This window comes from Nymphalis io, chromosome 20 (assembly GCF_905147045.1).
Source record: "Nymphalis io chromosome 20, ilAglIoxx1.1, whole genome shotgun sequence".
Lineage (NCBI taxonomy): Eukaryota > Metazoa > Arthropoda > Insecta > Lepidoptera > Nymphalidae > Nymphalis > Nymphalis io.
This window is the reverse complement of record NC_065907.1, coordinates 6,639,931-6,666,742: the sequence shown is the minus strand read 5'-3', so window position 1 is coordinate 6,666,742 and position 26,812 is coordinate 6,639,931. Positions and strand designations below refer to the sequence as shown.

Here is a 26,812-nt window from a genome sequence, read left to right as displayed (position 1 = left end):
TATTAAGCTTATAACTTTAGCGGGTGTTTAGTTAAATATAGAATTTTCTTTATGTCATCAATTATTTGACATTTGAAAGAAAAAGACACACTCTTGTTTAACTAATCACGACTAAACAACATTTATAGTTAAACCGGTATTTAGCTCGTTGGCATTTACTATCTAAATGTCAAGCGAGATAATATAATTAACAAAAATAATGAGTAATGTAATGAGTAATGAGTACTCAACAAATTGAGTATAAAAGAAAACTGAAAAGAGTAATATCTAGACGACTTGTATGTTTCTTTTATATTGAATTAAATTGCTTGTTTACATTGAAAACATTACTCCGTTCGTTCTCTAAGTAGAATGAATGCGTAGGAGACCTTTACAATATTACGATGAATACTTGTTGCTTGCCCTGATTCTTTTTAACTAGAAACTCAGGTTATTATAAATAAGATTTCCACCTAACCCTATTTCAAAATTACATAAACGAGGAAGTCTAAATAAAAATAAAAGTATGTGATGATGCAGATATCTAAATAATTATGTCATAATTTCAACCACAGCGGCCATATTACAATGCTCAAGTATCTGCGCAAAAAAAAAGCTAGAAGGCCTGGAGACCTGGAGGTCCTGGGTTCGATTCCCAGGCCAATAAAAAGTTATTGGGTTTTTCTATCAGAAAATTCTCAGTAGTAGCCCGGTGTCTGGAAGTTGGAAATGTGTACTCTTTCCGGTCGTGTCGGATTGCCGTCTCATCTGATTATGAGAGTTCGGAATTAGAGAGTGCACTTGTGTTAGCGAACACACTTGTGCACTATAATACATCCTGCGCAGTTGAGTGAAACCTGTTATGAGCGCAAAGAGTTCAGCTGCAGGATCAACGGCTTTACGTGCTTTCTGTGACACGGAATTGTAAACACTGCCAACTCGACAGAAAAACCCAATAAAAGATTTATTGGCCCGGCACTTGAACCCACGACCTTGACGACTGCGGCCCTATAAGCTAGCAAAATGCTTATAATGTCCCAAGCAAGATTATTTCGTAAGAAGTCACATATTTGTATGTATATTAAAGTACGTAGAGCAATATGAATATTAATGTGACCTCTGTTTCTAAACACTTAGGGTCAAGGTTAAACGCTCTTGAATGTGGTAATTGATGCATTCGGATGATACGCAGTTTATGATAATAGATATCAAACAAGAGTGAGCAAGCAATCATTATATTATATACGTAGAACGTAGGTACTGTATACCCTTTATCCTGAAACTGTCATCTACCAATAAGTGATGGTTTCATGTTAGTCGGAACATTTGACTTTATATATTAATTGATAATACATCTTATCATGTAATTTGTATTTTTTAAATTCAACAAACATAGGGGTTTTGGGTCTTACGTGTATCATAAATCCACTGGCTCACTCACCTTTCAAACCGAAACAGCAATAGAAAGTAGTAGAATAATTGGTATGTGGCCGCTACACAACTAGAAAGCCTTCAATAAAGCCCTACTACCGATAAAATTGTGTTTCTGCTATTAGCATAACATACTGATACGAAATATAAATTAAGATTTATTTCAATAGTCCATTAGAGACGACTAAAATCCATTTAAAAAGATTCAAATGGCAGTACAAGATTTATTAAAGAATTCATGTGTATTAGCTATAAAACACGTGAAGGCTATGGCTTATTTTATGATTATGTAAAAAATTCTAGTAGTATATATGTAAGGTGCTTAAGCAATAAAGTGTGGGAATTTTAATAGAAATATTACGAAAAATATATTTAGAAATGGTTTTGTATTATAAGAAACATGTTTTGTACAATTTTAAATAAAATATATAATAAAAACAAGTGCAGAGAATGATACCCAAAAGAAATGTTTGCGATTTTTATATACATAGGTAATTAGAGCTTTTATATCAAGAATTAAATTAATTATAATAAGAGATTAAATAAAACTTTATATTAAGCAACATTGTAACTTGTAGAAAAGTTTCAACTTATTTAAAGTTAATTGTGGTTTTTGAATATTAGGATTAGTTTGTAGCTATTGTGGGGTGACCTTAATGCGACACAAAGATAGCCGTCGAACCTTACTTTCCAATCAACGTTTTCAATCGTAGCTCGCTAAAAATAGGCTTTTAATAATTATTTGAATTCTACTTTTCAGCTTCCTTACTGATACCTTATCGTACAGTTCAACATTTTGTTTGGGTAATTTATTTTATAATACTTATAATACATACATATAAATATACTTAATATAAAACAATGAATCTACAATAATGCAATCATTATATCGAGTTTCATTATTCTGCCACTTTTTAATTATTATTTGGAGTTAAGATGGCCTAGCGGATAGATCAGGTGAATCTTAACTTTTCGCTGGTTCAAATCGGGGCAAGCGTCAAAAAATTTACATGTGCTTTATTTGTGTTTATAAATTTCTTATGCTTTGATGGAAAAAAATTATGGTGAAACCGGCATGTGTCATATATCTAATTGTTATTATTTTATAATTGCAATATGTGTTATAAAGTATGTGTATTCTCATTTATACCTACCTATATCAAACTCAAAAAAAAACCATGTAGTTTTACGCAAGGCCGCAATATGTAGATATATGATTCCATGATACTTCTGCTATAGTATGTGTATTTGCGTGCGTATAAGCGTGTTTACCTTTCTGCTCACTGCATTTTATACATATGTATACATGTATTCCTATCTTATAATAATTAAGAGTAAATTGTTTATTACCATTCCTCCATTCTGCCTGTTATTCAATATATAATATATATCTTACACGTCTAGCTTTTTCATTACTTAACCTTTTGGCGACTTGAAATAGAGAGAAAGCTTCGAAACAAAATACCCGGTAAGCTTAGGTTTCCTAAATTGTAATGTCATTCAGAAAATGTTGGCAGTTTAGAACGAGTGGGCGAATAAGCGTCTTATTATTATAAGTTAAAGGTCACTGTATGAATTGCCAATTTCACCAGATATCAAATTCATCAGAAATTGCGAGAGATATTCTAAAATACCTATTGATTTCATTTAAAATAAATTAAGGGCAATATTATATATATTATTTTAAATAAATAGAAAGAGTTTATATACAAATTTTCTTTCCTGTTGATCGTTGTCAAGTTCCTTCGTAACGAGCCAATCGGTTTATGCTTACCATAAAAATACATTGCCATCGGAACCGAAGCAACATGTAAACCTTTAACTCCATAGGGTAAGAAAAAACCTCAACAAACTAACAATCATTACAAGTTGAATAAAAGCCTGTAATAAAACAGTATCACGGCGGCGCATTGACGGTGTTTGGAGTTGTGAAAAGGTCTTGCTGTGCCAATTGTCTGCGAGCAAGGTTTCTTTTATCAGTGCAAGTGCCTATTTGCTATTGTGTTTTCCAAATAATGAAGACATTTTTTTATTAATTCACACATATATGTATATGTTACAAGTAAATATTGATGATTATAACTATCGAGATTTTATAAATTTATCTATACATAATACTTACTACAAATATAAAATAATTATTTATATATTTTTAAAGTCTTTGGAAGTATTATCTGGACTTTGTTCTGCGTTATTTTATATCATAGTTGAATACAAATTCACTGTTTAGTACATTTAATTATTTTGTCTTATATGAAGGCAAATGTTTTATTATATATATTCTTTCACTACGCGACAGATTTATTTTTATAAAAACGTATTTGTTTTCTTTGCACCGTAAAATATAGATTAAGGGATATTAATTTAATATTTCTGGATATCAACTCGGACAGACAAATTAGGTCAAAGCATTTTCTTAATATGCGTATTCATTCATTCTCATAGTAATAAAGTCCATTTATTTCTTACTTCAGCCATTACATTGGTGCTTACTCGCAGATATTTGCAATCACACATGGATACCCGAGTGTGGTACAGAAAATGAAGAAGATAAGTTCAATAGAAGATTATTTATTGACGAATGCGATATGTTTGAATACAATTGTGATTTTGAGAGCGGTATGTATTAGATCACCAATTACATACGGGGGGAAAGGAAGGCAAGGTTAGGCAAGGTGCACTTAACAATTGTCGAAGAAATTCGGTTTCAATTTAAATTGTTTATTACAATACTTAAATTTTTGATCACTTGATAAATCGAATATACTTATGTCATTTGCATACACTTTGTCCTTTTCTACAAATAAAATCGACAATCGCTATTTGACTTTGGCTAGGCTCGCAGTTTTATACAAAACATAACAAACCCGCCCACCTAACTTTTTTATTCGTTTGTGGAAAGTATGGTGTGCGATAATTACTTATTTGATTGACAAAAATATATCCATCGCGTTGTGTTGAAATCTATGATAATATTATATTTTAATTTATTTAAGATTAGTTTACAAGCGTTAATAAAATTATTTTCGATATCACTTGCTTGCAGATTATTATGCTATTAATTATTCTGACTGCTTTGGTATTTCGGTCACGCTCTGCCCTCCGATACCGCCATGCCCGTCTTTCCCTACATGTCCGGATCACAGATTTCACAGAATGGGAAAAAAATATAAATTCGCTCCAACGAGTAAACTTGTCAAGAAACCGAGAAGTACAACGCAAGTGTCGTTACCTATTCACATGTTGAGAGGAAGGCGGCGATATTCGCCAACATGGAAAAAAAAGAAAAGACCAACGACTAAAATAACTGTAAAGATGTCTAAAACGAGTATAAATGAAAAGAAAACGAGCGCAAAGGTCAAAACTATCATATTAAAAAAAAAAGTAGTGACAAAAACTAAAAGGAAACTTCAAAACATTTTTAAAGGGGACAAAAAACGTAAACAGAATAAAAAACAAGACGAATCCGATGATTTTTTAGAATAATTTAAAGTAATATGTTTACGGAATTAAAAATGTATGCGACCTATAAAACATTTATGCATTTTTTTTATTGGTTTGAAAGTATTATAGTGTAAAGTAGGTCTATATATAAAATATATAGCATTTATAATAAATAAACGTGTTTTACTTCCATTTTGAATAAATCGTTAACGGAGCTAATAAACATATTATCAATTAATTCTTAAGAATTGCATATCTTTTAACAATGAATCATTTTTTTGTGTTTTCACGTAAGAACTATAAGAAACCATATGAAGTTCCTTTAAATTACATATTAGTAATGTTACATCTCGATTACAGTTTGCATAATTCTGATACAAAATTCAACTAAACAACATTATATACAGGTAAGAAAATTAAATAGAGATTGACAATTGTAATTCTGTAAGTGATATTTATTGTATATATTATTAGCCGCCTCATCATTGTCTCTTAGCAACAATTTGCAACCACACTGGTACACCTCTGTGTGGGATTGAGAAAGACCAAGTACACAAACAAATGTTTTTAGATGAATGCGATATGTTTGAGTACAATTGTGACAATCACAAAGGTAAATATTTCATGAATAACAAATCGAATTAAAGAGCATATATGTCATCTAGCATCTAATTGGTGTTGTGTTCTTTTTTAGCTTATTTGAAAACTGATCAATCGGATTGTACATTGAAAGAAACTAAAAGTGTCGTGACATCGACAATTAACACAAAAGAAATATCACCTTCGGTAACTGCTGAAAGTTTAAATCTAACAACGCATAACATTGCGACGGTTAACCTATCAACACCAACAATACCTTCAGCCTCGGAAATTCCAACCACAATAATAATAACAAGCATTAAGTCTTCTTCAAGACAAACAAAAATTAAGAATATAACTAAAATAACTACGTCTACATTTAATGCAACTAAAATAAGTACAGAGTTAACAACAACACCTATTTCAACAGTTGTTATTGATTCAAATTGCACACGTTCGAATGTAAACAAGACTACAAATTTAAAAATGACCAAAGCTATAACAAAAAACTTGACTAAACCAATGAGCACTATGTTATCAACGCAGTCACTAACGCCTGATTCTTCCTTGTTAAAAACGGATACTACAAAACAGTCAAAAACAGAAATGATTAGTACATTATCAAATTTGACGAAAAGCGAACCAAATTTAAGTACATCTGTCGTTAATACTTCAGACGCCATTACAACAATAACGACAGAATATAAAGAACTTAATGAGAATACAATTGGAGAAGACGTGACACCTTCGACCCCAGATGTTTGTAGAACGTATCCTAAGTATTGTGATAGACCACGTACTTGGGAGACAACTGTCAAAGGTGAAACGAGGGATTTCTTTCAAATTTTAAAAGCTCGGTTCGGCAGTCGAGTAAGACTTTTAAAAGACACAACGCATTTTCCACAGCACTTAAATATAAGTATAAATGATTTGCGGATAAGTTTGAATGAAGACAATGAGTCGTTTCATTACGGCGCACATAATGAAGGCTAAGAGATTTTGCGCAAAGTTTATTTTAAGGTTGAAGTAGTAATCACATTTGTAAAATAAAAGTTTATTATAACATAAATAATTATTATTATTCTGATAATACGTACAACCTACTAATCTTGTATCGTGAGAATGAATATAGAGTCACCTACAATATTAATAATGTCGAAATGTCAAGGTAATTATTATAGTAAGATAAAAAGCTGATAATTTAAATGAATTATTTCTTCATTAATCATTTAAACTTTTATCATCAGAAGATGTAGATATTTTAAGTTTTATTATCTGTTATTATTATTGTTTTATAATTAAAGTTCAGTGTTCATCTTGGTCGGTTCTACATATAATTATATTAAAGCCACAACGTAAACATACAACGTAATATACAATAATTATACTTTTATATGAGGACTCTATACAATACTGAGCATCTAGTTATCATATAGTTCTGTAAACTAAACACGGTATTTAAAGGCTTTGTTAGACTTAATTTTTTTTTACCAACTATTGCCCCTCGTAGTAAAACAGGTAACCTTCTGTAAAAATTTAATCAAATTGCTGGCATCTTTTGGCTTTTAATATGCAGTTTCCGCGCGGGCAGCCGGGCACGTAGTCACATGTTGTGTAACCTCGTTAATATTGCAATGAACTTGGCCCCGCTGCTTGAGTAACCGTTTTGTGTGTACGAATAAACAATGAAGCTTATCTAAAAGAAATCGTTAACTTGAAATCTACCTTTCGTTAACGTAGTATTCTTTAGTATATAGTGAATTTAACTTGATATACAATGGGAGTATTCAATTTAAATGTGCGTTGACAGATTTATTTGTAATATAAGACGTTATTTATTTGCGGATTAATTTGGTCATATAAAATACTAAGAAAACATTTCAAATCTTTCTAAAAGAAATCAATTGTCGTTTAAAAACTAAATTGATATATAACGCGAATTTGTTTATAATTCTGCTGACAAAAGCGCTGTTTTATTTCTTTTTCAGGTTATCTTAAGACGATCCAGTAACCCATTTACATAGCACGTGTAACAATAGCGCTCTATTTGTGAGAGATTTCTTGTAAGCCTGGAGGCTGCAATTATTACTGCCTCTAACCATGTGTAAAAATATCGTAGATAGATAAATAATGTTTTTGAATTTATGATATTCGTATTCGTTTCATATATTAATATGATAATTATTATACAATATCTTTTTAATAGTGATTATTAATATACATCTATCTTTATCTCTCTCGCTTAGAAGGACCTTCAATGACAACCTTCTTCTCATTACCAAATCGATTTCAAGATTTGCAAAAATATATTATTTGGATGACAATACAATGAAATGGAGAGAGTGAATTTTATCTGCTGATTGGATCCAGAAGAATATTAGTAGTATATATTATTGCCAATAAATAGTGGAAGTATTTTATATATAGTATAATATACCACTAGTAAGCCCTTCAAATGTGGGATCATTTGTTTTATCTCGACAAATCCCACAAATTATAATGCTGCTTAAAAAAATCAAACTTTCGTCTCAAGTTGATAGGTTTGCACACACGAGCACACCCATACAACTAAAGGATAAAATAGAAATCACCAAATCGTGAGGGATTATCTAAAAGAATTCAATAAAAACACGTGTAACGTTTTAAAAAGAAAGCTCGTGTCAGAAAGTTCCTAAACAGTTATCGATCGAAAGATTCTTACTTCGCCACGTGTAACAGTGTACTTGGTGTTATAAATAATTCTGTTGAACTGATAAAGTAATATTGAAACCAAAAGACACGTGTAATATCTTTACCAAGAATACCATTTCATTTAATATTAATAATTTATTAAAATATTCTTGATTTAAGAAAATCCGCCTACCTGTTTTATATAAAAAATAGCAATTTATTACGATCTAAATAATAACTTGTTACTTACATCTGTCGTTGTTTATAAAATATTTTATTTTATTCTTGAAACAACGTTCTGAACTTAAGCGCACACATTTGGTATCCGTGTGAATATCATCATGTTTTCATAATCAATTTTTTACATTTCAGTACATCGATTTAGTTTGATTTTATGTAACAAAGCATACTTGTTTTGTATTCATTAGATAATATGTATAAATTAAATTATGTAATAAATATTGTACAAAGAGCGTGGGATTATGAGTGGGTAGTTGATTGTAGAAATAATTAGATTTATTTCTTTGTTTATTAAGAAATTAGACAGAGGATGGGTAAGTTTAAAGATAATTTGACAAAATTATCAAGTCTTTTCTAATAACGTAATACTTCTTTTTTTAAGTAAACGAAATTATATTTTCTTTTAAAATTATTTATAATATTCATAAGTAGATTATATTATACTAATTGTAATTGTTTGACCACTTTTACGCCTTTTCATTAAAGAATTTAAATTTTATAGGCATTCTGAAATTTGTCTTAAATTATTTGGATGTCATAATTAACCTTCGCTTAACAAATAATTAAATAACTTTTATATAACATCGTCTTGATATTGTGAGACTTTTTATAATTATTATTTAAATTAATTTTTAGCCAAATCATTCATTTTAGCTTTATTATATATATTTTCAAAATTAGAGCTACCTAAATATATGGTTTGATAATTTCAGCGTATAATATTTCTTGCTATCGCCAACAATGAAAGATATTGTGTGATAAGCTTATTATGAAAAATAACAGATTAAGTTGATCGATAACTTGAAGGGACTGATAGTCCCGTTTAGATGCAGAAGGCGAAAGGCGCGGCTCGAAGCTCTGACGCACTTTCGAAGAAGCCTATGTCCAGCATTGGACTGCGATAGGTTGAGAAGATCTTCCTAATTTTTTTTAAGATATAAATAATAAAAGTAACAGCCTGTGAATGTCCCACTATTGGGCTAAGGCCTCCTCTCCCTTTTTGAGGAGAGTATAAATAATAGTAGACGATTTATTAACGTAGCACCAATATCAGGAGCAGTCAGGTCGTTCAAAGTTAGTGTTAATCTTGATACTATTTCTGAACATTGGCAACAGCCTATGACGTCATTTTAAACTGTACCTCAGTGTGTGTATTAAATTTCAGTGCCAAAACATAATAAATTACTGATTAAATTGCGAAATAATTAAGAGTTTTATAGTTTGCCTCGGGAAACAAATATTAGATCTTACTGATATACGATACGTACGGTAATTAGAACGTGTATAATTATTATTATTTAAATTATTTGTTTAAATTTTTGACCTTTCTTTTAATCAATAACCCCTTATAATATAAATCATAAACAAGCGTGTACTTTAAAAAATACCACAGTCGGTTCAATATTATTCATAAGTCTTATTGACTTCTGAATAATATTAAACAGATCGACCTGTCCCGAATCCAAATATTTTCTTATTTTAAAACAAGTATTGCAAATGACCATTCGATGTCATCTCATCGTATCCTACTGACTGATATAATCAATATATATTATATATTGAGTTGTATTTGTAATATTGGTTTTAGTATAAATGATTCCAAAAGGAAAAAAAACCCTACTTTAATTGTTAACGTAAGTCGTAAGCATCTATTTCTCAATGCACTTATTTGACCTGCATTCTCTCCTCGTACGTTTTGTCAGCGCATCACGTGTTCTGAAATGTATATAACGTTAACTGTCCTAAACTTAATACGTAACTTACTTTTGTTACACAACTTAAGTAACAATTGCTGTTTGGTAATTTTGCTTATTAAATATAATTAACGTGTCAACGAAACATCATATCATTTTATATAACGTTGTTCTTGAAAATCTTGTTCATTTTTGAATAAACAATACATTGAGAACATAAATATATAAAAAAAAAACATAAATATATATAAAAAAACAAAATTAAAAATAACCTCTGTCTCATGACAGCTTTTTTTATGTAATGTATAAATTGCTTGTATATAGATAGTGATACAAATAGTTATTATTATTAAAAAAAACAACATTTTATTGTTGTATAAATAGAGTATTAATTCAATTGACATTATTTGATATTATTGTTTATTTAGCCAGACTACGAGGGATTGTATTTATTAAATATATTATATATATATTTATTATTATATATTTCTTAAAAAATATTTGATAACCCGTTTTATGTCTAACTCTTTAACCTATACATATATTATAGTTATATATTTAAGTTTACTATTAGTTTACTGACTATAATTTCATGTCCTAAATTAGTAATATTTCTTTAAGCTTCCTATGTCACAACAATAAACAGGCATTTTTTTTAAATCTCGAAAGCATGTCCAATGGTTCAAGTCTCCGTTGTCGAGTTTTGTTCACAATACGTCAGCCTTGACCCAGATATACTTAATGTTCCGTATCATGATTGCACATTGTATCATTAAATGGTTACAAATTAGCATTATAATTAACTGTATACTCAGTACTTTGGTATTTTAGTCAGTTAAAAATATTATAAGCTTATTATCACTGGACTTACTAATATGAAAACATTTTTACCTTTTTTTATTTATCGTGAATATCTCCGGTATATGTTATTATCTCGTTGAGTTAGTGACTCGCTTATAAAGCTGCAGATCGTGAGGTTTAGGGTTCAAACTCCAAGACGGGCCAGTATAAAGTTAAAATAATCGGTCTTACTCGTAGTTTAGAAGTTGGAAGTGTGAACTCACCTGTGTCTCAGAAAGCACATAAAGACCATATGTCTATGGTCCTGCACCTGATGGCATGTCGGATTGCCATCCCTTCAGAGTATGAGAGCACAGATACTCTATGATATCTCTTGCGCAAATGGCTAATCTTCGTTGACATTGGTCATAAAGACCGAAAAATATCAGGGGATATCATGATATTTTATATAATTTGTTTATAAATAAGTACATGTTGTGTAGAACTGGTCTAACATTTTGAATAAGAATGTACTTTGAACAAAAATATTGAAATATATAGCAAAATGCGGTAAGCGGGTATTCATAAGTAGGAGCAACACTTTTTCTTTCTTTTTAAACGACTTGTGACGGTTGTGTATTTGATGTTTTATATTAATAAATTTGTGTGTTAGTGAAATAGGTATTTTATTATTCTTTTAAGAAAGTTTAGTTGTTTAAGTATATCGTATTATTCATTTCGCGGTAAATTTGATGCAATAAACAAGTTATTCTAAGTTTCTGTGCAACAAACATTAATAAACCTTACGGCTATAATAAGTCCTACCTCCTTCAATTTAATACACAAGTTCGATATAGAAATATGTTTCCTATTAATCAGGCAAGAACGGAACTAGGAAGCGATAGATACAGCAGCAGTATTGCTGGCGGCTATTGATTAGATTCGTATCCTAAATTTACCTTTATACTTAAGATAATAGCTACTATATTTCTCTAAAGCATATATTCCAATGAGACAAGCGTGCAAGGCAAACTGCTGCGTGAACTTCATCACTTGGTATTGAGAGCACTCATTCATCAATAGCGTTTTTTTTTTTAAAATAAATGTTTATATTTTTTTAAGATGCATATTTCCTGCTTTTAATAAAATAAATACATTAAATAGTTTTTTAATTAATAAAGTTTGGTTTTAGTTTTTAAATATTGTTTAAATGTGTTTTTTATTATTTTACTTTTTTGTTAATCATTGAAAAATATATTGTATGTAAGAATGCTTATAAAATTATAGTACTAAAAACTTATTTTAGGAGTTATCATACCACTTGTAACCAGAAACCGGACAAGCAAAAAAGTGGTTAGCGACCCATAAACATACACGAAAACAGCCTTATTAATCTTGATACAAAAAAATACCCTTAGTAACAAAGTTATTAAGTCTTGTTGATTCGTTACTGGTTTACCTAAGCTTTAAAGTGTAGTTATGGTACCTATTTACATATCTTTAATGAACTCTACAGACAACAAATTCTTAATTTGAAAAAAAAGAGGTACAACAGCTATACTGGTTTCAAAGTGCTGTCTAATTAGGATAACTACCGGATAATACCGGCTTGTCGAAAGATAACGATTAGTTCTATTTGATTTTAAAGTTACTGATCAAATAAACATAAGAACATTATTTTTGACGTACATATTTATATTCCGGAAGTAGGCAGAAGGTTACTTGTAAAAGGCTTATATATTGGCAGCGTCGTTGCGCCTGCGCAGATAGTGACTGTGTTGACCGTGACTCAAGTGTAGTGTAATGTAAGTTCGGTTTAGTTTTTTTTTTTAAATAGTGATTGTGTTTTATTTGTGACAAATTTATAAGATCTCTATAATTTTTTATGAATTAAGAATAACATTTCTTACGTTAGTCACATATTTCAGTGTAAATTTTTATATATTTTTATTTGATTATACTATTTAATATATATCTATAAGTATTTTATCGTTAAATTTAAGATTTTTATAATGGTTACAAATAATGTACTATATTTTACATAATTTTTAACAACTTTATTATTAAAAATAACTAAATAAATATAAAGACACACTTTTTAATTTTAGGGATTCTCGGAAAATGTTAATCGGATTTTGTGTATAGCGCGTTAGAAAGCATAATCATTAATTTATGCCTTGAACTTGCCGTAGACAAAAAAGTAGTAAACATTGATTACTATAGCTTGCAAGTAATTATAAGTTAAACCCAGACCAACTAAAAGTGTTTTTTTACTACGGAGTCTTTCTTAGTAATTTGTATTTTAACATTTTTTTTTTCATTTAACGTTTAATTAATTTCAATTATTTGTATACAGTAAACGCGGTTTCATACGTTACAATTACTAAATTAAATTAATTGAAATATTTAAATGAATCATCAATAACTGCTCACTAATAGGTACTGTTTTTGCACAAATTTATGTCCAATAAACATTCATTCATTTTTCCCTTGTTTATAGATTCAGTCATCATGAATTACCTCATCATCGTTGCATCAATCTTCTGCATGGCTCAGGCAAGACCAGGCCTGATATACACTCAACCCTTAGCTGTCGCTGGGATTGAATACGCCCACCCGCCTGTACAAGCCATCCCATCCCACCCTGCCGTTGAACTGAATTCCGCTAGTGAGGCTTTATTACCACCGGAATTGTTAAAATCGAACGCGTTTTATAATAACCCTTCGATCGCTGCAGGCCTAGCAAAAGAGTCGTGGTTCACGAATAAAGAAATGCAGGTTGTTGAGCGCGAAGCCGAAAAAATACCGAGACAGCGTATCTATGATATCGTTAAAAGTGCTGGCTTCTTAGACAAACATTAACATTTATATATGTGGTGAAAAACGGTTTTACTGACTTTAAAATTTCGAATGCTTACTTCGAGTTTTTGTTGTAATTGTATATAGCTTTTATGTTTTGATAAATAAGAATATTTAAACACATTTAGTCCCACTGATTTTAATGTTATATGACTAGATAATACTTTCGTTGTTTATTCTTTCATGAAATAGTTATGTATTTTAACAAAGCACTGTAAATAATTGCACAATTTTAACAACGTCGGTTTATTTCAATAAAACATTGTAGTTATTTTTTAAGATTTAGATAATAAGTAATAATGTAATTGTATAATTTTGTTATTCGTATATATTAAAGTTGAACTGTGATCTCGAACAATAAGTACGTTTGCGTAAGTTATTGTTTCATTTATTTATATACTTGTTTTTAATAAACGTATATTTTAATTTCTTTTTTTATTCGAATCTAAAAATTAATTTATGAATAAATTCATTTATATTTAAATAAATAATATATTCGATTAGAAATTTTAACGTTATAATTGTGTTGTTTAAAACTAATATGATGTTTTGAAACACAATAAAAATAATTCCTAAGCTAAACTATCATCTGCCTACTTAATAATATTTTTTAGGTCACAGTCGACCCCGTAGGCGCTCTTCTTGAAGCTTCTGCCGCGTTTGCACGTCACCCAGCATTCATGGACAGGCTTTTGTACGAAATCTGTAAGAATATACATTGTGTGAATTTTAAAAGAAATGTTTTTAGCAACTGTGTCCTATGTTTCAACAAATTAAATTGAAATTAATTTAGGTAGAATTCATTATATCTATCTGGTTTTTCCTTAGATGTATCGAGGTTGATTACTTATTATTTTAATCTATTTAACTAACTTCGAAATAAAACAAATATAAATATCAAAGATTCAGTAATTATTGGCGTTTGTAGTGATCTTATTATTACGTGATACGTCAAGTCTGCGGTATAAGTATAATCCGGCAAAACAGCTACAGTTTATTTATTTAGGGCAACCAACAGTAGATACATTAGATAGACAGTTAAATAGAGGCTTAGGCTTTCATATGGCGTTTCCATTTCTATGAGTCATATACAAATAAATTGAGTTTGACTACTGCTAAGTATAATAAGTTTTATAAGTAAAAATTACGATAATACATTATGTACAAAGAAAGTTTTGATCTCGCAAACAATATTAAAGTAATATTGTTTGTCTTTAATAAGTTTCAAATTTTAGTCAAATATCTTTGCTGATATTTCATGTTTTTCGTAGTTATATCTTTAGAATATATTTATATCTATATAATAGTTCGAAAAAATAAGTTATGAAAAAGATTATACATATAAGTCTAAGATTTTTTTACAGAATATAAATACTAGAAATAGATGTTTGTGATGATATAGTTCAAAGAAATATCCAAACAACTTTTGAATCATTTAATCGAAGATATCAAAGGGCGCCAGTGTGGGTGTCTACCGTCCGGCGAATAAGGACCCTGTCTGGATCCAAACGCAAAGAAGAATTCTTTATCTCGTACAAGTATTTAGTTCTACATATACTGGTTTTAATATATTGCGTCACATAGTAACAGACGTCTAGTCACTCTTGTTTTTTGGATTATATAGTTTCTGACTAATTTATTATGACTCGATCACAAATGATGAATAAAATGCAGTTTTTTAAATAGTTTTAACTAATTAACTGATATATTTGATGCAGTTTATGATAAACTGCTCTACTGGTGGTAGAGCTTTGTGCAAGCTCGTCTGGGTAGGTACCACCCACTCATCAGATATTCTACCGCAAAACAGCATTACTTGGTATTGTTGTGTTCCGGTTTGAAGGGTGAGTGAGCCAGTGTAATTACAGGCACAAGGGACATAACATCTTAGTTCCCAAGGTTGATGGCGCATTGGTGATGTAAGCGATGGTTACGATTGGTCTTACAATACCAATGTCTATGGGCGTTTGACCACTTACCATCAGGTGGCCCATATGCTAAAAAAAATTAAAATGATAAACTTAGTAAACGGTTTTTAAGCTTAGAGTTAAAATATTAAATAGATCATATATATAAAAGTGAGGTATGTCGATAACATTTTATTTTGTATATACCTATTTAAATGTCTAGTTATTTTAAATAAACGTTTGCTCTAGCAAGTAGCAATTGAGCTTACTAACTGAATTATTTTATTTATCCGATTTATCCTTATAATTTTCACCTGTAAATAACACATTTCATAATTTGTATTAAGTAGGTATGTATCAAATTACCAGATATTCGCAGTGAGCTCTCAATAATTCTAATTTAGAACAATAAGAGGTATTTAAATTTAATATGTATTTCTTATTTTCATACATTCTATGACTTTTAGTCTCAAATAAAAAATAAGAAGGTCAAATGAATGATAACACTTGTCATATTTAATATTTACACTAACTTGACAGTCTCATTGGTCTAGTGGCGATATGTAAAGCCGCAGAACCGGAGGTCCTTGGTTCAAATTCAAGGTTGGGCCAAAAAAAGTTATTGGGTAATTCTGTCGAATATTCTCAGTAACAGCCCGGAGTTTGGAAGTTGGAAGTGTGTACAATCCCGTTCCTCGGAAAGCACGTAAAGCCCTTGTCCTGCGCCTGAACTCTTTCCGGTCGTATCGGATTGCCGTCCCATCGGATTATGGGAGTTAAGGATAGAGAATGCACCTGTGCACACGCACACTTGTGCACTATAATATATCCTGCGCAGTTGCTAATCTCTCTCGAGATTGGCCGTTGAAATCGGTCATTATTTACACTAATATACGATGATTCATTTAGGCTCTAGAAAATAAATCTAACAAACTAAATTCGTACATAGCCTTCGTTAGCCCGGTTTCAGTCGGTGAAAAGTAATTAAGCTAGAACCTTGTTCTTATAACCTTTTTTGCTGTCGCAGTTGAACTCGTGCATGTCACAGGTATCGATGAATGTTCTCATTTCCCCGCAGGAATCGATTCCGCATACAGGTACTTGGTCGTGACGGCATATGTCCGCGATTTTACATTCCTCTTCTAGCTAAATGTTGTAAAAATATTAATAATAAAAAAAAAAACCATGAAAAAATCAAACCAAAAATACAATCGATGAATTTGAAATTGAGGCATTTCATTTTGATCAATTTTTTCAGTTCAATTTTGAAGTCAGTTAAAAATTAAATATTGAATGTATAAAGTAAACTAATAGTTTGTAATTAAAAATGTCTGCAACAACAGTTTTTATTATTATATCTAGCTGGCTAGCTTCCATACTACAGAGTCTTGAACTTTATAACGAATTCGTTTTTCTCTTACATGTCAATTCGAGTTAACACCTTAATTGTTATCAATACAGGTAACATTTTTTATTTTACCCGGTGACAGTCAAAAATGCTCTAATTATTCTAATTTTATAATTAGAGTACAAACGAAGCTATCGGTAAGTCGACAGTAACTTACTCTAATAAAATGCAGTTTCTTGGAAAGTTATAAAGCGATAAAATGTTCTTGCGTCATATAAATCATAGTTAAGAAATGTTATTCTATACATTTTATTTGTTGAAATTTCTTGTTACGGTTATTATTATTATGATTACTTTTTGTATGTTGATGAAGTCGATATGATCCAATGGCTAGCACACGTGAATGTTAACCGAGGATTACGGGTTCACACCCGGGTGAGCACCACTGATATATCGTACATGAAAACATAATTTGTGTTTAAGGAAAATATCGTAAGAAAATCTGCAATCTGTGTCATATAGCTACGTGTGTATTCACCAACCCGGATAGGTGCAGCGATGTGGAATGACTTCTAAATCTTCTCCTCTATGTTCAGCAGTGGGACATTTTGATTGTTTGTTGCTTAACTTTTGTGTTTATTTTAAAGTTGGTAAGACCAAAATAAAAATACGTTTATATATTTAAAAAATCATAAAATCAAATTTATATTTTATTTTAGTTGGAAGGTTTTGTAAAGAGGGCTCCGGTTAAGTTTAATTATTATTTATATATCAAAAATTTTTTTTTTGAAAACTCATTCAAATTTTAACAAAGTGAAACACGGTCCGGCATTTACTTACCTCAAACAATTGACAGGGGTCATGTAATTGGTTTTGATATTTGTTTTTCTCTCGGTATTTCAAATTGTTCTATTCAGGCGTATAATGGTGTATTGTTTTACAAAAGGTTTAATTTGAGAAGTGGATTATGAGTTTAATATTAAATTTTTCATAGCTACTATTTAAATTACTAAAATTGCAAAATCATGCTTTTAATAACTGTATTAAGAATAATTTTTGCGTCGCATAAAAAAGCGTTGTGGCAAGAGAATAATTATAATAAGTTTACAAAGTGGTTAAAATAATAATAATAATAATAATAATAAAATAAAAAGTAACTACACTGATACTTTATACGATTATTTAATAAAACGGAATAAAAAATTTACCTTTGCGCCGTCAATGTGAGCGTAACTGATTTTAAGTTTAAGCAATAATATAAAAATGCTTAAAAATATATCGTCGACCATGACGAAAGTTTTTATTTTGTAATAATATTTTATAAATTACATGTCGCGGCTCCGCTCGCGGATTTAAAACATTATTTTGTTTTAAGCGCAGTAGTTGTTTCATCTCAAAAACTAATTAGATCATATTTATTTTTATTGATATGCATAAAGTAAATGACACTTTAAATGAAGCTATAATTTTTCCAAAATCTTTTTATTCTTCTTCTTAGTGTATTGTTCGAAATGAAGATATTCTCTTAATTTCAAGTCTCTATACCATATAATTTAATTTACTCAACAGTCAGTCAGGATATGTATTTTATTATGTGTTATATATATAACTATACTAACAAAACTTGGTAGACGTTGTTCTGTCAGTGTACTGATCATCAGTTGAACGAAATATAACTAAAAATGCTTCAGCTCTATCACCGTCATGTAGCGACATACAATAAGGTGATAAAAATCTTGTCCACGAAAATATATGCATTCATATATTTCACGGTTGTCGGTCAAACAGTGTTGAAGGCTTTTAATGTCAAACATATGTCGGAATGTTCATTCATTTTTATGTATATAATACGAGTATACCGATATTCGACAATTGTAATTTTTATACGACAATAAAATGTTGGCACTGTTATAATTCTACATTTGAAATATTTTATTGAGTATAAATGAAAAAGGATATTTGGGTTTTTAAAATTATGACATAAGGTAATTAGAAAGTATTGAAAGTGTTTTTATGTCTTTATAGTGATAAAATAAAAGTTTACCTTATTTTTTTAATAATACTTGTACACAATATAGTACTTCATCGTTAAAAATTAAGTTTTCCTTTTAAAAGTAAAAAAAGCTAAAAGTAAGATCGTAACATAAACAAACAAAAAAATAAAGTAAAGTAAAGGTCTCATTTATAGTTAAGAAAACAATAAGAAATATATATACTGTACACATGTCAAACTAAAGGATATTTGAAATATTATATTTCACCCACGTCATTTGACTCAAGTTGTTGACAAGTAACAACTTGTGTTTATCGTCTTGTATTTGTCGTTTGTAAGGAAGAAGGTAAAAGGGAGGCTGAAGTAATAAGATTTGTTTGAGAAAATATTTGTTTATAAAATTAGTTCACACGTTTTACTTTTTTATGACTTATTTTAAATTAAAGAAAAGGCCAAAATCTTTACTTAATATAGAAGCATTACACTTGTTTATTAATTGATAAAAATCTGCGACCGGTACTGAAATATATAACCTCGAACCTGAAGACGATTCTTTTTTTTTTTCGTCGATACGAAAGAATTTGAGACATTTTTTTTTAAATAGGAATGAACTATCCTGGTAAAGTAAAAACTTTACATAATCATTAAAATAATTGTTAGCTTTATGAGTGATATTAAATAGATAGCGTAAAAGATATTAAAAAGTATTTTCTTAAAAAGATTTATTATATTCTGTTTTTGACATTTAAGTTACAATCAGTTCTGAATTCCGGTTTCTTGAACGAGCGTCCTCTCTTACAAGTAACCCAGCATTCGTGAATAGGCCTTTGCTTGAAATCTGCAATTAAAATTAAAAAAAAAACTCCTTTACTGGACGCATTTAAACATTTAATTTCTCAGTCAGAATGATTGTTCAAAGTGACACATCATCTTTAAAATACTACCAGCATTTAGTAACTATTTAGTACTTTTGTTTAAATATATGGTACCTATGCTATTATCAATAAAAATTTTATTTTAAAAATGGCCAGTCATTCTTATGTCAAGATGGCCGGCCGTTTATGATTTTCGCATACTGGCTCCGTATTATGCATTTGTCTTTTCACAACCACTTAGTTTCTATTTGGTGCCTAAACATACATTTTTGTTAGATATCTAACTCAAAAAATAAAGATTTTATATAGAATACAACGATATCAAGTATTCCTGTTTGGCGGTAGAATATCTAGACGGACTTGAACAAAGCCATCCCACCAAGTAATATATATTATATATATTTTTATGAATATGACATGGAATAAAAGACGTAGAATAACGAAACTTTTTAAGTGCCTGATAAATTTTAATAGCAATACGTCACGGGTGGCCTAGAGAAGCAAAAAGGTCAGTGGGCAGACCACCCGCCCGATGGTCAGACGATTTTAGAAAGATGGCGGGTGCTCAATGGATGCGACTAGCACAGGACCGGAAGAACTGGCGCGCCTGTGAGGAGGCCTATGTCCAGCAGTGGATTAATGTGGGCTGAATATGATGATGATGAATACGGCTTGATAGAAAGTAGCTCTAATTTATAATTTTTTTATTATCAATTTTTAGATTTTAAACGATTTGTACAGAATATTGTATGCCTATTACATTTGGGTAAATATTGTATGTTTTTGTTGTATATTTATATTTTCATTAAACTTTATTATTTCGATGTTTACTTTAATATAAAATTAATTTTCTGTTCTTTCAGAATGATGATATTGTAGATAAACAGTTGAGTTATAAATATATTTTTTATGTTTTATATTTATAAATAATTTGATAATCAAGACTGTACAAATTTAATATAACATTCTGTATGATTCATTATTTTGTACCTTTTTTATATTTATAGGCTTTGTTCATAATAAAATTGCTAAAAAGGTGAAAAGGTCTGACTAACAGACGATACTATTGAATAAAGGTAAGGTGCCAAATAGTAGGTACACATACAAAAGGACAACTATACATTGAATGCAATGTGAAATGCAAGAGGAATACTAAGAATTATTATGATTTTTTTTATTCAAAGAGGTGAATTGTATATCTTTAATTTTCAACGGCGACGGATCATTATCTACGGCAAGTCAAACAAAATGGTCTTTATAGAGGTTTGACTAGGGTGACGGGCGTATAATGAACCTATGTACCTATACGCTTATATATTATATGCGTCAATCATCAACTCACTTTGTAGATATGGTAATGTGATGAGATCTTTTTTTTTATATTATAAGCGGAAAGGCGGACGGTCAAATGGGCCACAGTAAGTAGTCACCACCCCACGCCCATTGGCTATGTAATGGTTAAATTTTCTTTGCGCTATCAACCTTGGGAACTAAGATGCTATGTCCCTTATGCCTGTAGTTACACTTGCTCATTCACCCTTCAAACCAGAATGCAACACTACTGAATATTGCTGTTTAGCAGTGGAATATCTGATGAGTGGGTGGTACCTATTCAGACGGGCTTACACAAAGCCACCTTACAAATCATATAATATTTAATTTTTGTAAATATTGGCACAAACGACAAAGTTGCAAGCAATACAAGTATTATTTATAGGACCATAACATTTGTTGATGACCAATTTGAAATAAATATGTATAATAATAACAATTGTAGTAACATCATAACCTTTCTTACTATCGCAGTTGAACTCGTGCATGTCGCACGTATCTATGAAAGTTCTCATTTCCCCGCAGGAATCAATAGCACACATTGGTACCTTGTCGTGAACACATAAATCTGCTATCTTGCATTCTTCTTCATTCTAGAAAATAATAATTTAATATTTATTAAAGAACAATAATATTGCCAAGGATTATTAACAATTTATTTGTATACTCTATTAATAATTTCAAGAACTTTAAATTATTATTAATAATCTGTAGTTTACCTTAATAGTCTCACTATGTGTAGACACCAAGGGAAATATCATTATTGCGTTGAAAACTAAAACAACAAAAATAATTAATTATAAAAATTAGATTAGGTTAGAGGAAATGCAATTTTTAAGCCTTATGATAATTTTACTTTACCTAATATTATTAACATTGTATCATTTTTCACGAAAAAAATGTCTTGTTTACGTCATAATAGAAATATAAATTCACATAAATAAACAGTATACTTTGATTTCTCATTGATTTTAAAGTCGTAAATAAATAAATTGAAATTAAATTTTACCATTGGAAACACATTTTATTAAAATTTATACGGCCACGTGATTATTTTTATTGAAAACAAAATACTTGCGTTAGTATTTTATTGCTATCGCGATTATTAATACATTAAATAAGTTATTGAAAATATTTTGAAAATGGAATATGAAATTTCGAGGTCGAATGATTTTTTTTCTGATAAATATTGGGCAAGAACCACTGAATTTTCATGTGCTTAATTTGTGTTTATAATTCATCTCTTGCTTGACGGTGAAGGTAAACATCGTGAGGAAACCTGCATGTGTCTAATTCCATTGAAATTATGCCACGTGTATTCTACCAACCCGCATTGGAGCAGCGTGGTGGAATTAGCTCTAAACCTTCTCCTCAAAAAGGGAGAGGAGGCCTTAGCCCAGCAGTGGCACATTAACAGGCTGTTACTGTTTAGTGTGTGCCAATTTATTAAGCAATAAATATAATATACAAGTCAAAATATAAATCCTTTTTCGAGAAATGATTACCCTCTAACAAAAGATAAGGGATAAGGGATGAAATAAAGGATAACCCATTCTGCTACTTTCAGGTTTAACCCGAACGGATTATATTATGTCGCGATCGAGGGACGAAGTAAAGAGCACTCAATTTAATAATGATAGTGTATCAGCAAATCCACTTGAGTAAAGGTTAATGGCTGACGTCGAAGGACTCTCAACGTTAGTCTGGGTTGGTACACACCCTCGCCTGTTTGGTCACGCAAGTCTATTTTGTATTAATTTCTAAATAATAATTAATAACACGAGGCAATGTTCGAATTATGTTTATTACGAATTATTGAACGCTATGTATGTTTATAGTTTTGTGGTCTTTTATAATATGTTAAGATATTGTACTTAAATAATATATTCTTGATATAATATGTGTATCTTTAGATTTAAAGATAGTAACTGTATTTCGACTTTAGAATTATTTTGTAATATTATGAATTACATGCGGTAGCTATGTTACAACTTATAGTCTGTGGATGAAATGCATTACAAGAACAATTATTTTATGATACTAAATAAAACATATGTATTTGTATAGCTCATAATATGCTATATATATATGATATGTATGAAAACCTTGACACTTCTATATTCTGTGTTCTTAACTTTCAGCTATTGTAGTAAGTTTTAAGCTTTTAATGTTAGCTTAGTCAATTAATAAAAATTTCTAAACTCGACAATTCAAAAAGCTGTTTTTTTTAAGAATCTCGAATATATGATCTAATAACATGTAGTTGGTACACGTAGTCCTCTAGTGATAGTTCAGTTATATATATGTTGATTCGTGGTATTCTATTAATGCTGGCGTCATCCTGCCACCTTACAAGTTACAATTACAAAATATTTATTAGTTGTATGTGTCTATAATTACATTTAGAAGCTGTGACGGCTGTAATAGTGCAATTTGCTGTCTGAGAGCCGTATCAACGCTGGTAATTTAATCACGCTGCGCTTAATGTCTATAAATCACGTTGGGAATATATGCGGCTTAGAAACTTTGATCCTTGTAAAAATTTCTTTCTCTAAAATATTTTTTTTACATACTATAATATCAAGTGCAATATAAAATTAATATAGCGAATGACCTCGGTTTTGTATTTTGTACATTGATTTATATAAATATTATCATTTATTTAAAACATAATTTCCAAAAGTTTAAAAACCTTCTGTCTAAATTTCCACCGCGATGGGTTATCTCAAGGATAAGTATAATAGATATTATAGTACACGAGTGTTTAAGCAAACATAAACTATGTTATATACTATTCCCTTTCTCTCATAATCCGATGGGGCAGCAATTCAAAACAACAGCGGAGATTTCAGGCGAAAGATCAATGGATTTACGTGCTTTCCTAGACGAGAGAATTCAACACAGGCAACTTCCTAATTAAAAGCTGCTTCAGTCTGCAGCCTTTAGTTAGGTTAGGTTGTTTTATAAGCAAATTATTAAAACTGTATTATATAAACTTACAGTATGGTTTTACATTATGTACAAAAACTTCAGAAAATTCTATTAAAACACTTTTAACAAAGTCAGTATGTAGTAAGAAAGCCGATTTAACCTACTTTTATTTTTATATATTCTTAAATCTATATTGAAGTGAAGTGAAGTGAAGATTGACTGAAATAAATGGATGGGAATATAACAATTGGGTACCAATTTGGAGCCAGTACGATTATGCGTACTATTTAAGGACTGCGTGTAAAGCCTTCGAGTCCGGGCTCATTTGGTTTGTTTTGACGAGTGTAATGTCACATCACACTAGTAAGCATTTCATTGACAAAAGTGTGAATTTTAGTATAAAAACCCTCTACGCAGAATTATATAATCATGTAATATGTCCTCATTACAAGTTAAAATTAATAAATTATTTAAGCACATAAAAATATGAGTACCAAAACTAATACAACAGTACACAAGATTATCGAGACTATAAGTGGTGTTTTCTTCGCTCTCCGACCTATTTGTTAGACGTGCGTAACAACAAATAGACACAATGCGGCCATTTACCTTAGGTAATATTTTATATTATACTTCAATTCAATAAGGTACTTTATAAAAAAATACAAGAAATAATTATAAATTACAAATATAGGTGCTGTGTTCCTCTCCTTAGTCATCATATCATATCAGGCGTATGTTGAAAAGTCAGACAAATTACTAGGAAATCCTATGGAGTCAGATCACATGGTAAAGGTTGATATAATTATCCTTTTTTATATTTAAAATCACCTGAGATTTATGAATTCAAACTTTTAAGCTTAATAATGCTATAATTTTGCCAGAGAATACGAAGAACTTCTGACAATAACAGACAAAGTGATTTCAATCAGTTCGTGGAAGACAAACTAATTCAGCATACTCAGGCCCTGGAACATCTCGTTAATTTGGTTCAGAGGAACGAGGACACGATTAAGCAGCTTGTTAATACTCTAACTCGAAAGGTTGCGAAACCTATACCAAAGCTTCCTGAAAAGTTGTACGTACATCAGACCAGACGCAGTGGCGGAGAATCTGATAAGGATCCAATTGTAAGATTTGCAAAAAGCTTTCCAAAATATATAACATTCTTTAAGGATATAGTAATTGCGGAGATAAATAGCGATGAAGATCCATTAGCCGTTGTAGAACATCGTATTTCTAGCAGTGAGACTATATACTAATCACTTAAAGTAAAATAATAATTTATTGCTAAATTAATCATAGATGAACATGATTCAAATTAATCAGTGAGGTCAATGTCCGCTCTTATTAAAAATAAAACTTATTTAAAAAAAATACTTTGGATTTCATTTCCGTTAACGATGCATCGACGTAGTTTTTAACTATGAAAATAATATTGTTTCATATTTTATGTAATTAGCAAGAAAATCAATTGATTTCTCTTTTCAGTCACGTCAGCCTGTCACTAGTAAACCTATGTTTGTACCAAATGCTCAAGCCGTGAAAGACAAACCAAGTCCTTGGTGTTCAGTGGCTGTATTGTGTGAAAGGACCATGGACACAGTTTGTGGATACGATGATAATTTTGGTTATGGTAAATTTGAGGATATATGTCACATGCTACAAGTTAACTGCTATTGGAAATACAGTTAGTATATTTTTCTTTAAAATATGATTCCTTACTATAATTTTATTTACTCATTTACTTAAAATGTTGGCGCTTATATATTTTTTATTTCTTTTCAGACTTCGCTTTCGTGCCATCATGCAAACCAATATTGTAAATGATCTAAATAATCAATTAGGACCTTCTTTACTTTTAGAAATTGCTCAGATCAATTTCAGAAAAATACATGTAAAATGTTGTATTTGACACACTTACATAAGAGACATAAATAATTTAAAATAAACTTTTATGCATAAATATTTGTGTTTTCTTTATTTTAAAGTTATCCAACGCCTGAATTTAATTCTTTTGGGTTCGGACACACTCCCTCTTCCTCCTTGACGTGCCTGAAAACTGGAAAAATTAATTATTATTAGTAAATCAAAATAAAAAAATACTTTATTCAAGCAACTAGAAATAATTATTTTACAATATTGTATTAAAGGAATAAACAAAAATTTTTTAATTGTTTTTTGACCAGGAATTTGATTTCAGTCTCAAAATTAGCAACCTTATATTAGTCACTTTAATTTGCTTTTGCATCAGCGCAGTTAGTAGTTACGAATCAGAAATTCTCTCAGTAAATATAAACACTTGTATTATTATTGTGCTCCAGTTTCGAGGGAGCCAGTTACAGGCTCAACGCACATAATACCTTATGATCCCATACGGGCGTTGCATCAACAGTAATTTAGTAGGATTTGGTTTCTAACAGTGCCATGACTATGAGAAGGTTACTGCTTACAATCAGGTAACACATTTGCCCATCTGCATCCTATAATTATATAATATAAAACTAAGTATCCCCCATCGCGTCTCTCTGAATACGGTAAACTAAAAAACTACTAAACATATTTTTGGTACGGCTTTCAAAAAGGGTCGCAGTGATTCATGAGGAAACTTTAGATGTATAATTCATTAAGGTTTTGTGTGAATTGGCTGAAATGTGACGATGATTGTTGAGACTCATGCCAACTGGAAGCTTCACTGGTGCGCGTGATGTAAACCAATAGAGTTATTTGTATTACGATATAAAAGTTTT

The 26,812-nt window shown here is 30.2% G+C and overlaps 5 protein-coding genes and 1 long non-coding RNA gene across 9 annotated transcripts; 4 read left to right on the top strand and 2 right to left on the bottom strand.

Moving 5' to 3' along the window:
- The first annotated feature begins 1,735 nt into the window (after positions 1-1,735).
- Positions 1,736-5,016, top strand: LOC126776413 (uncharacterized). Its single transcript, XM_050498921.1, has 4 exons — positions 1,736-1,901; positions 2,171-2,214; positions 3,885-4,029; positions 4,457-5,016. Exons 1-4 carry the CDS (start codon positions 1,877-1,879, stop codon positions 4,894-4,896), a joined length of 654 nt encoding a protein of 217 aa, XP_050354878.1. The 5' UTR covers positions 1,736-1,876; the 3' UTR covers positions 4,897-5,016.
- Position 5,017: 1 nt separating this feature from the next.
- LOC126776376 (uncharacterized) lies at positions 5,018-6,454 on the top strand. 2 transcript variants are annotated; one of them, XM_050498852.1, is made up of 4 exons: positions 5,018-5,144; positions 5,215-5,261; positions 5,329-5,467; positions 5,549-6,454. In XM_050498852.1, the coding sequence occupies exons 1-4, from the start codon at positions 5,120-5,122 to the stop codon at positions 6,424-6,426; spliced, it is 1,089 nt and encodes a 362-aa protein (XP_050354809.1). In that variant the 5' UTR covers positions 5,018-5,119; the 3' UTR covers positions 6,427-6,454. The 2 variants fall into 2 exon arrangements, with proteins under 2 accessions (XP_050354809.1, XP_050354810.1); XM_050498853.1 differs by having other exon boundaries at positions 5,071-5,261; positions 5,351-5,467.
- A 6,065-nt stretch (positions 6,455-12,519) lies between these two features.
- Positions 12,520-13,696, top strand: LOC126776440 (uncharacterized). Its single transcript, XM_050498959.1, has 2 exons — positions 12,520-12,622; positions 13,318-13,696. The coding sequence occupies exon 2, from the start codon at positions 13,329-13,331 to the stop codon at positions 13,677-13,679; it is 351 nt and encodes a 116-aa protein (XP_050354916.1). The 5' UTR covers positions 12,520-12,622; positions 13,318-13,328; the 3' UTR covers positions 13,680-13,696.
- Positions 13,697-13,903: 207 nt separating this feature from the next.
- LOC126776456 (uncharacterized) lies at positions 13,904-18,295 on the bottom strand. The gene is made up of 3 exons (XR_007669949.1): positions 18,140-18,295; positions 16,594-16,729; positions 13,904-14,379 (listed from the first exon to the last, which is right to left on the bottom strand). It is a non-coding gene; the product is annotated as an uncharacterized LOC126776456 (long non-coding RNA).
- A 1,334-nt stretch (positions 18,296-19,629) lies between these two features.
- LOC126776445 (uncharacterized) lies at positions 19,630-22,126 on the bottom strand. Of its 2 annotated transcripts, none has more exons than XM_050498967.1 (4): positions 21,993-22,126; positions 21,851-21,906; positions 21,598-21,724; positions 19,630-19,762 (listed from the first exon to the last, which is right to left on the bottom strand). In XM_050498967.1, exons 1-4 carry the CDS (start codon positions 22,006-22,008, stop codon positions 19,650-19,652), a joined length of 312 nt encoding a protein of 103 aa, XP_050354924.1. In that variant the 5' UTR covers positions 22,009-22,126; the 3' UTR covers positions 19,630-19,649. The 2 variants fall into 2 exon arrangements, with proteins under 2 accessions (XP_050354924.1, XP_050354923.1); XM_050498966.1 differs by having other exon boundaries at positions 21,589-21,724; positions 21,993-22,125.
- Positions 22,127-24,518: 2,392 nt separating this feature from the next.
- Positions 24,519-26,028, top strand: LOC126776415 (uncharacterized). Of its 2 annotated transcripts, none has more exons than XM_050498925.1 (5): positions 24,519-24,676; positions 24,757-24,851; positions 24,947-25,192; positions 25,554-25,752; positions 25,851-26,028. In XM_050498925.1, exons 1-5 carry the CDS (start codon positions 24,658-24,660, stop codon positions 25,886-25,888), a joined length of 597 nt encoding a protein of 198 aa, XP_050354882.1. In that variant the 5' UTR covers positions 24,519-24,657; the 3' UTR covers positions 25,889-26,028. The 2 variants fall into 2 exon arrangements, with proteins under 2 accessions (XP_050354882.1, XP_050354880.1); XM_050498923.1 differs by having other exon boundaries at positions 24,757-24,857.
- The last annotated feature ends 784 nt before the right edge of the window (positions 26,029-26,812 follow it).

Coding starts and splice junctions, on each gene's coding strand:
- LOC126776413 (XM_050498921.1), top strand. CDS start 1,877: ATGTTTGCGATTTTTATATACATAG. Junction 1,902..2,170: donor TGCGATTTTTATATACATAG/GTAATTAGAGCT, acceptor TCTACTTTTCAG/CTTCCTTACTGATACCTTAT. Junction 2,215..3,884: donor CAGTTCAACATTTTGTTTGG/GTAATTTATTTT, acceptor TTCTTACTTCAG/CCATTACATTGGTGCTTACT.
- LOC126776376 (XM_050498852.1), top strand. CDS start 5,120: ATGAATCATTTTTTTGTGTTTTCAC. Junction 5,145..5,214: donor TCATTTTTTTGTGTTTTCAC/GTAAGAACTATA, acceptor TCTCGATTACAG/TTTGCATAATTCTGATACAA. Junction 5,468..5,548: donor CAATTGTGACAATCACAAAG/GTAAATATTTCA, acceptor GTTCTTTTTTAG/CTTATTTGAAAACTGATCAA.
- LOC126776440 (XM_050498959.1), top strand. CDS start 13,329: ATGAATTACCTCATCATCGTTGCATCAATCTTCTGCATGGCTCAGGCA.
- LOC126776445 (XM_050498966.1), bottom strand. Junction 21,725..21,850: donor CACATAGTGAGACTATTAAG/GTAAACTACAGA, acceptor ATTATTTTCTAG/AATGAAGAAGAATGCAAGAT. Junction 19,763..21,588: donor CAACTGCGATAGTAAGAAAG/GTTATGATGTTA, acceptor TTTTAATTGCAG/ATTTCAAGCAAAGGCCTATT.
- LOC126776415 (XM_050498923.1), top strand. Junction 25,193..25,553: donor AATCTGATAAGGATCCAATT/GTAAGATTTGCA, acceptor TTCTCTTTTCAG/TCACGTCAGCCTGTCACTAG. Junction 25,753..25,850: donor TAACTGCTATTGGAAATACA/GTTAGTATATTT, acceptor ATTTCTTTTCAG/ACTTCGCTTTCGTGCCATCA.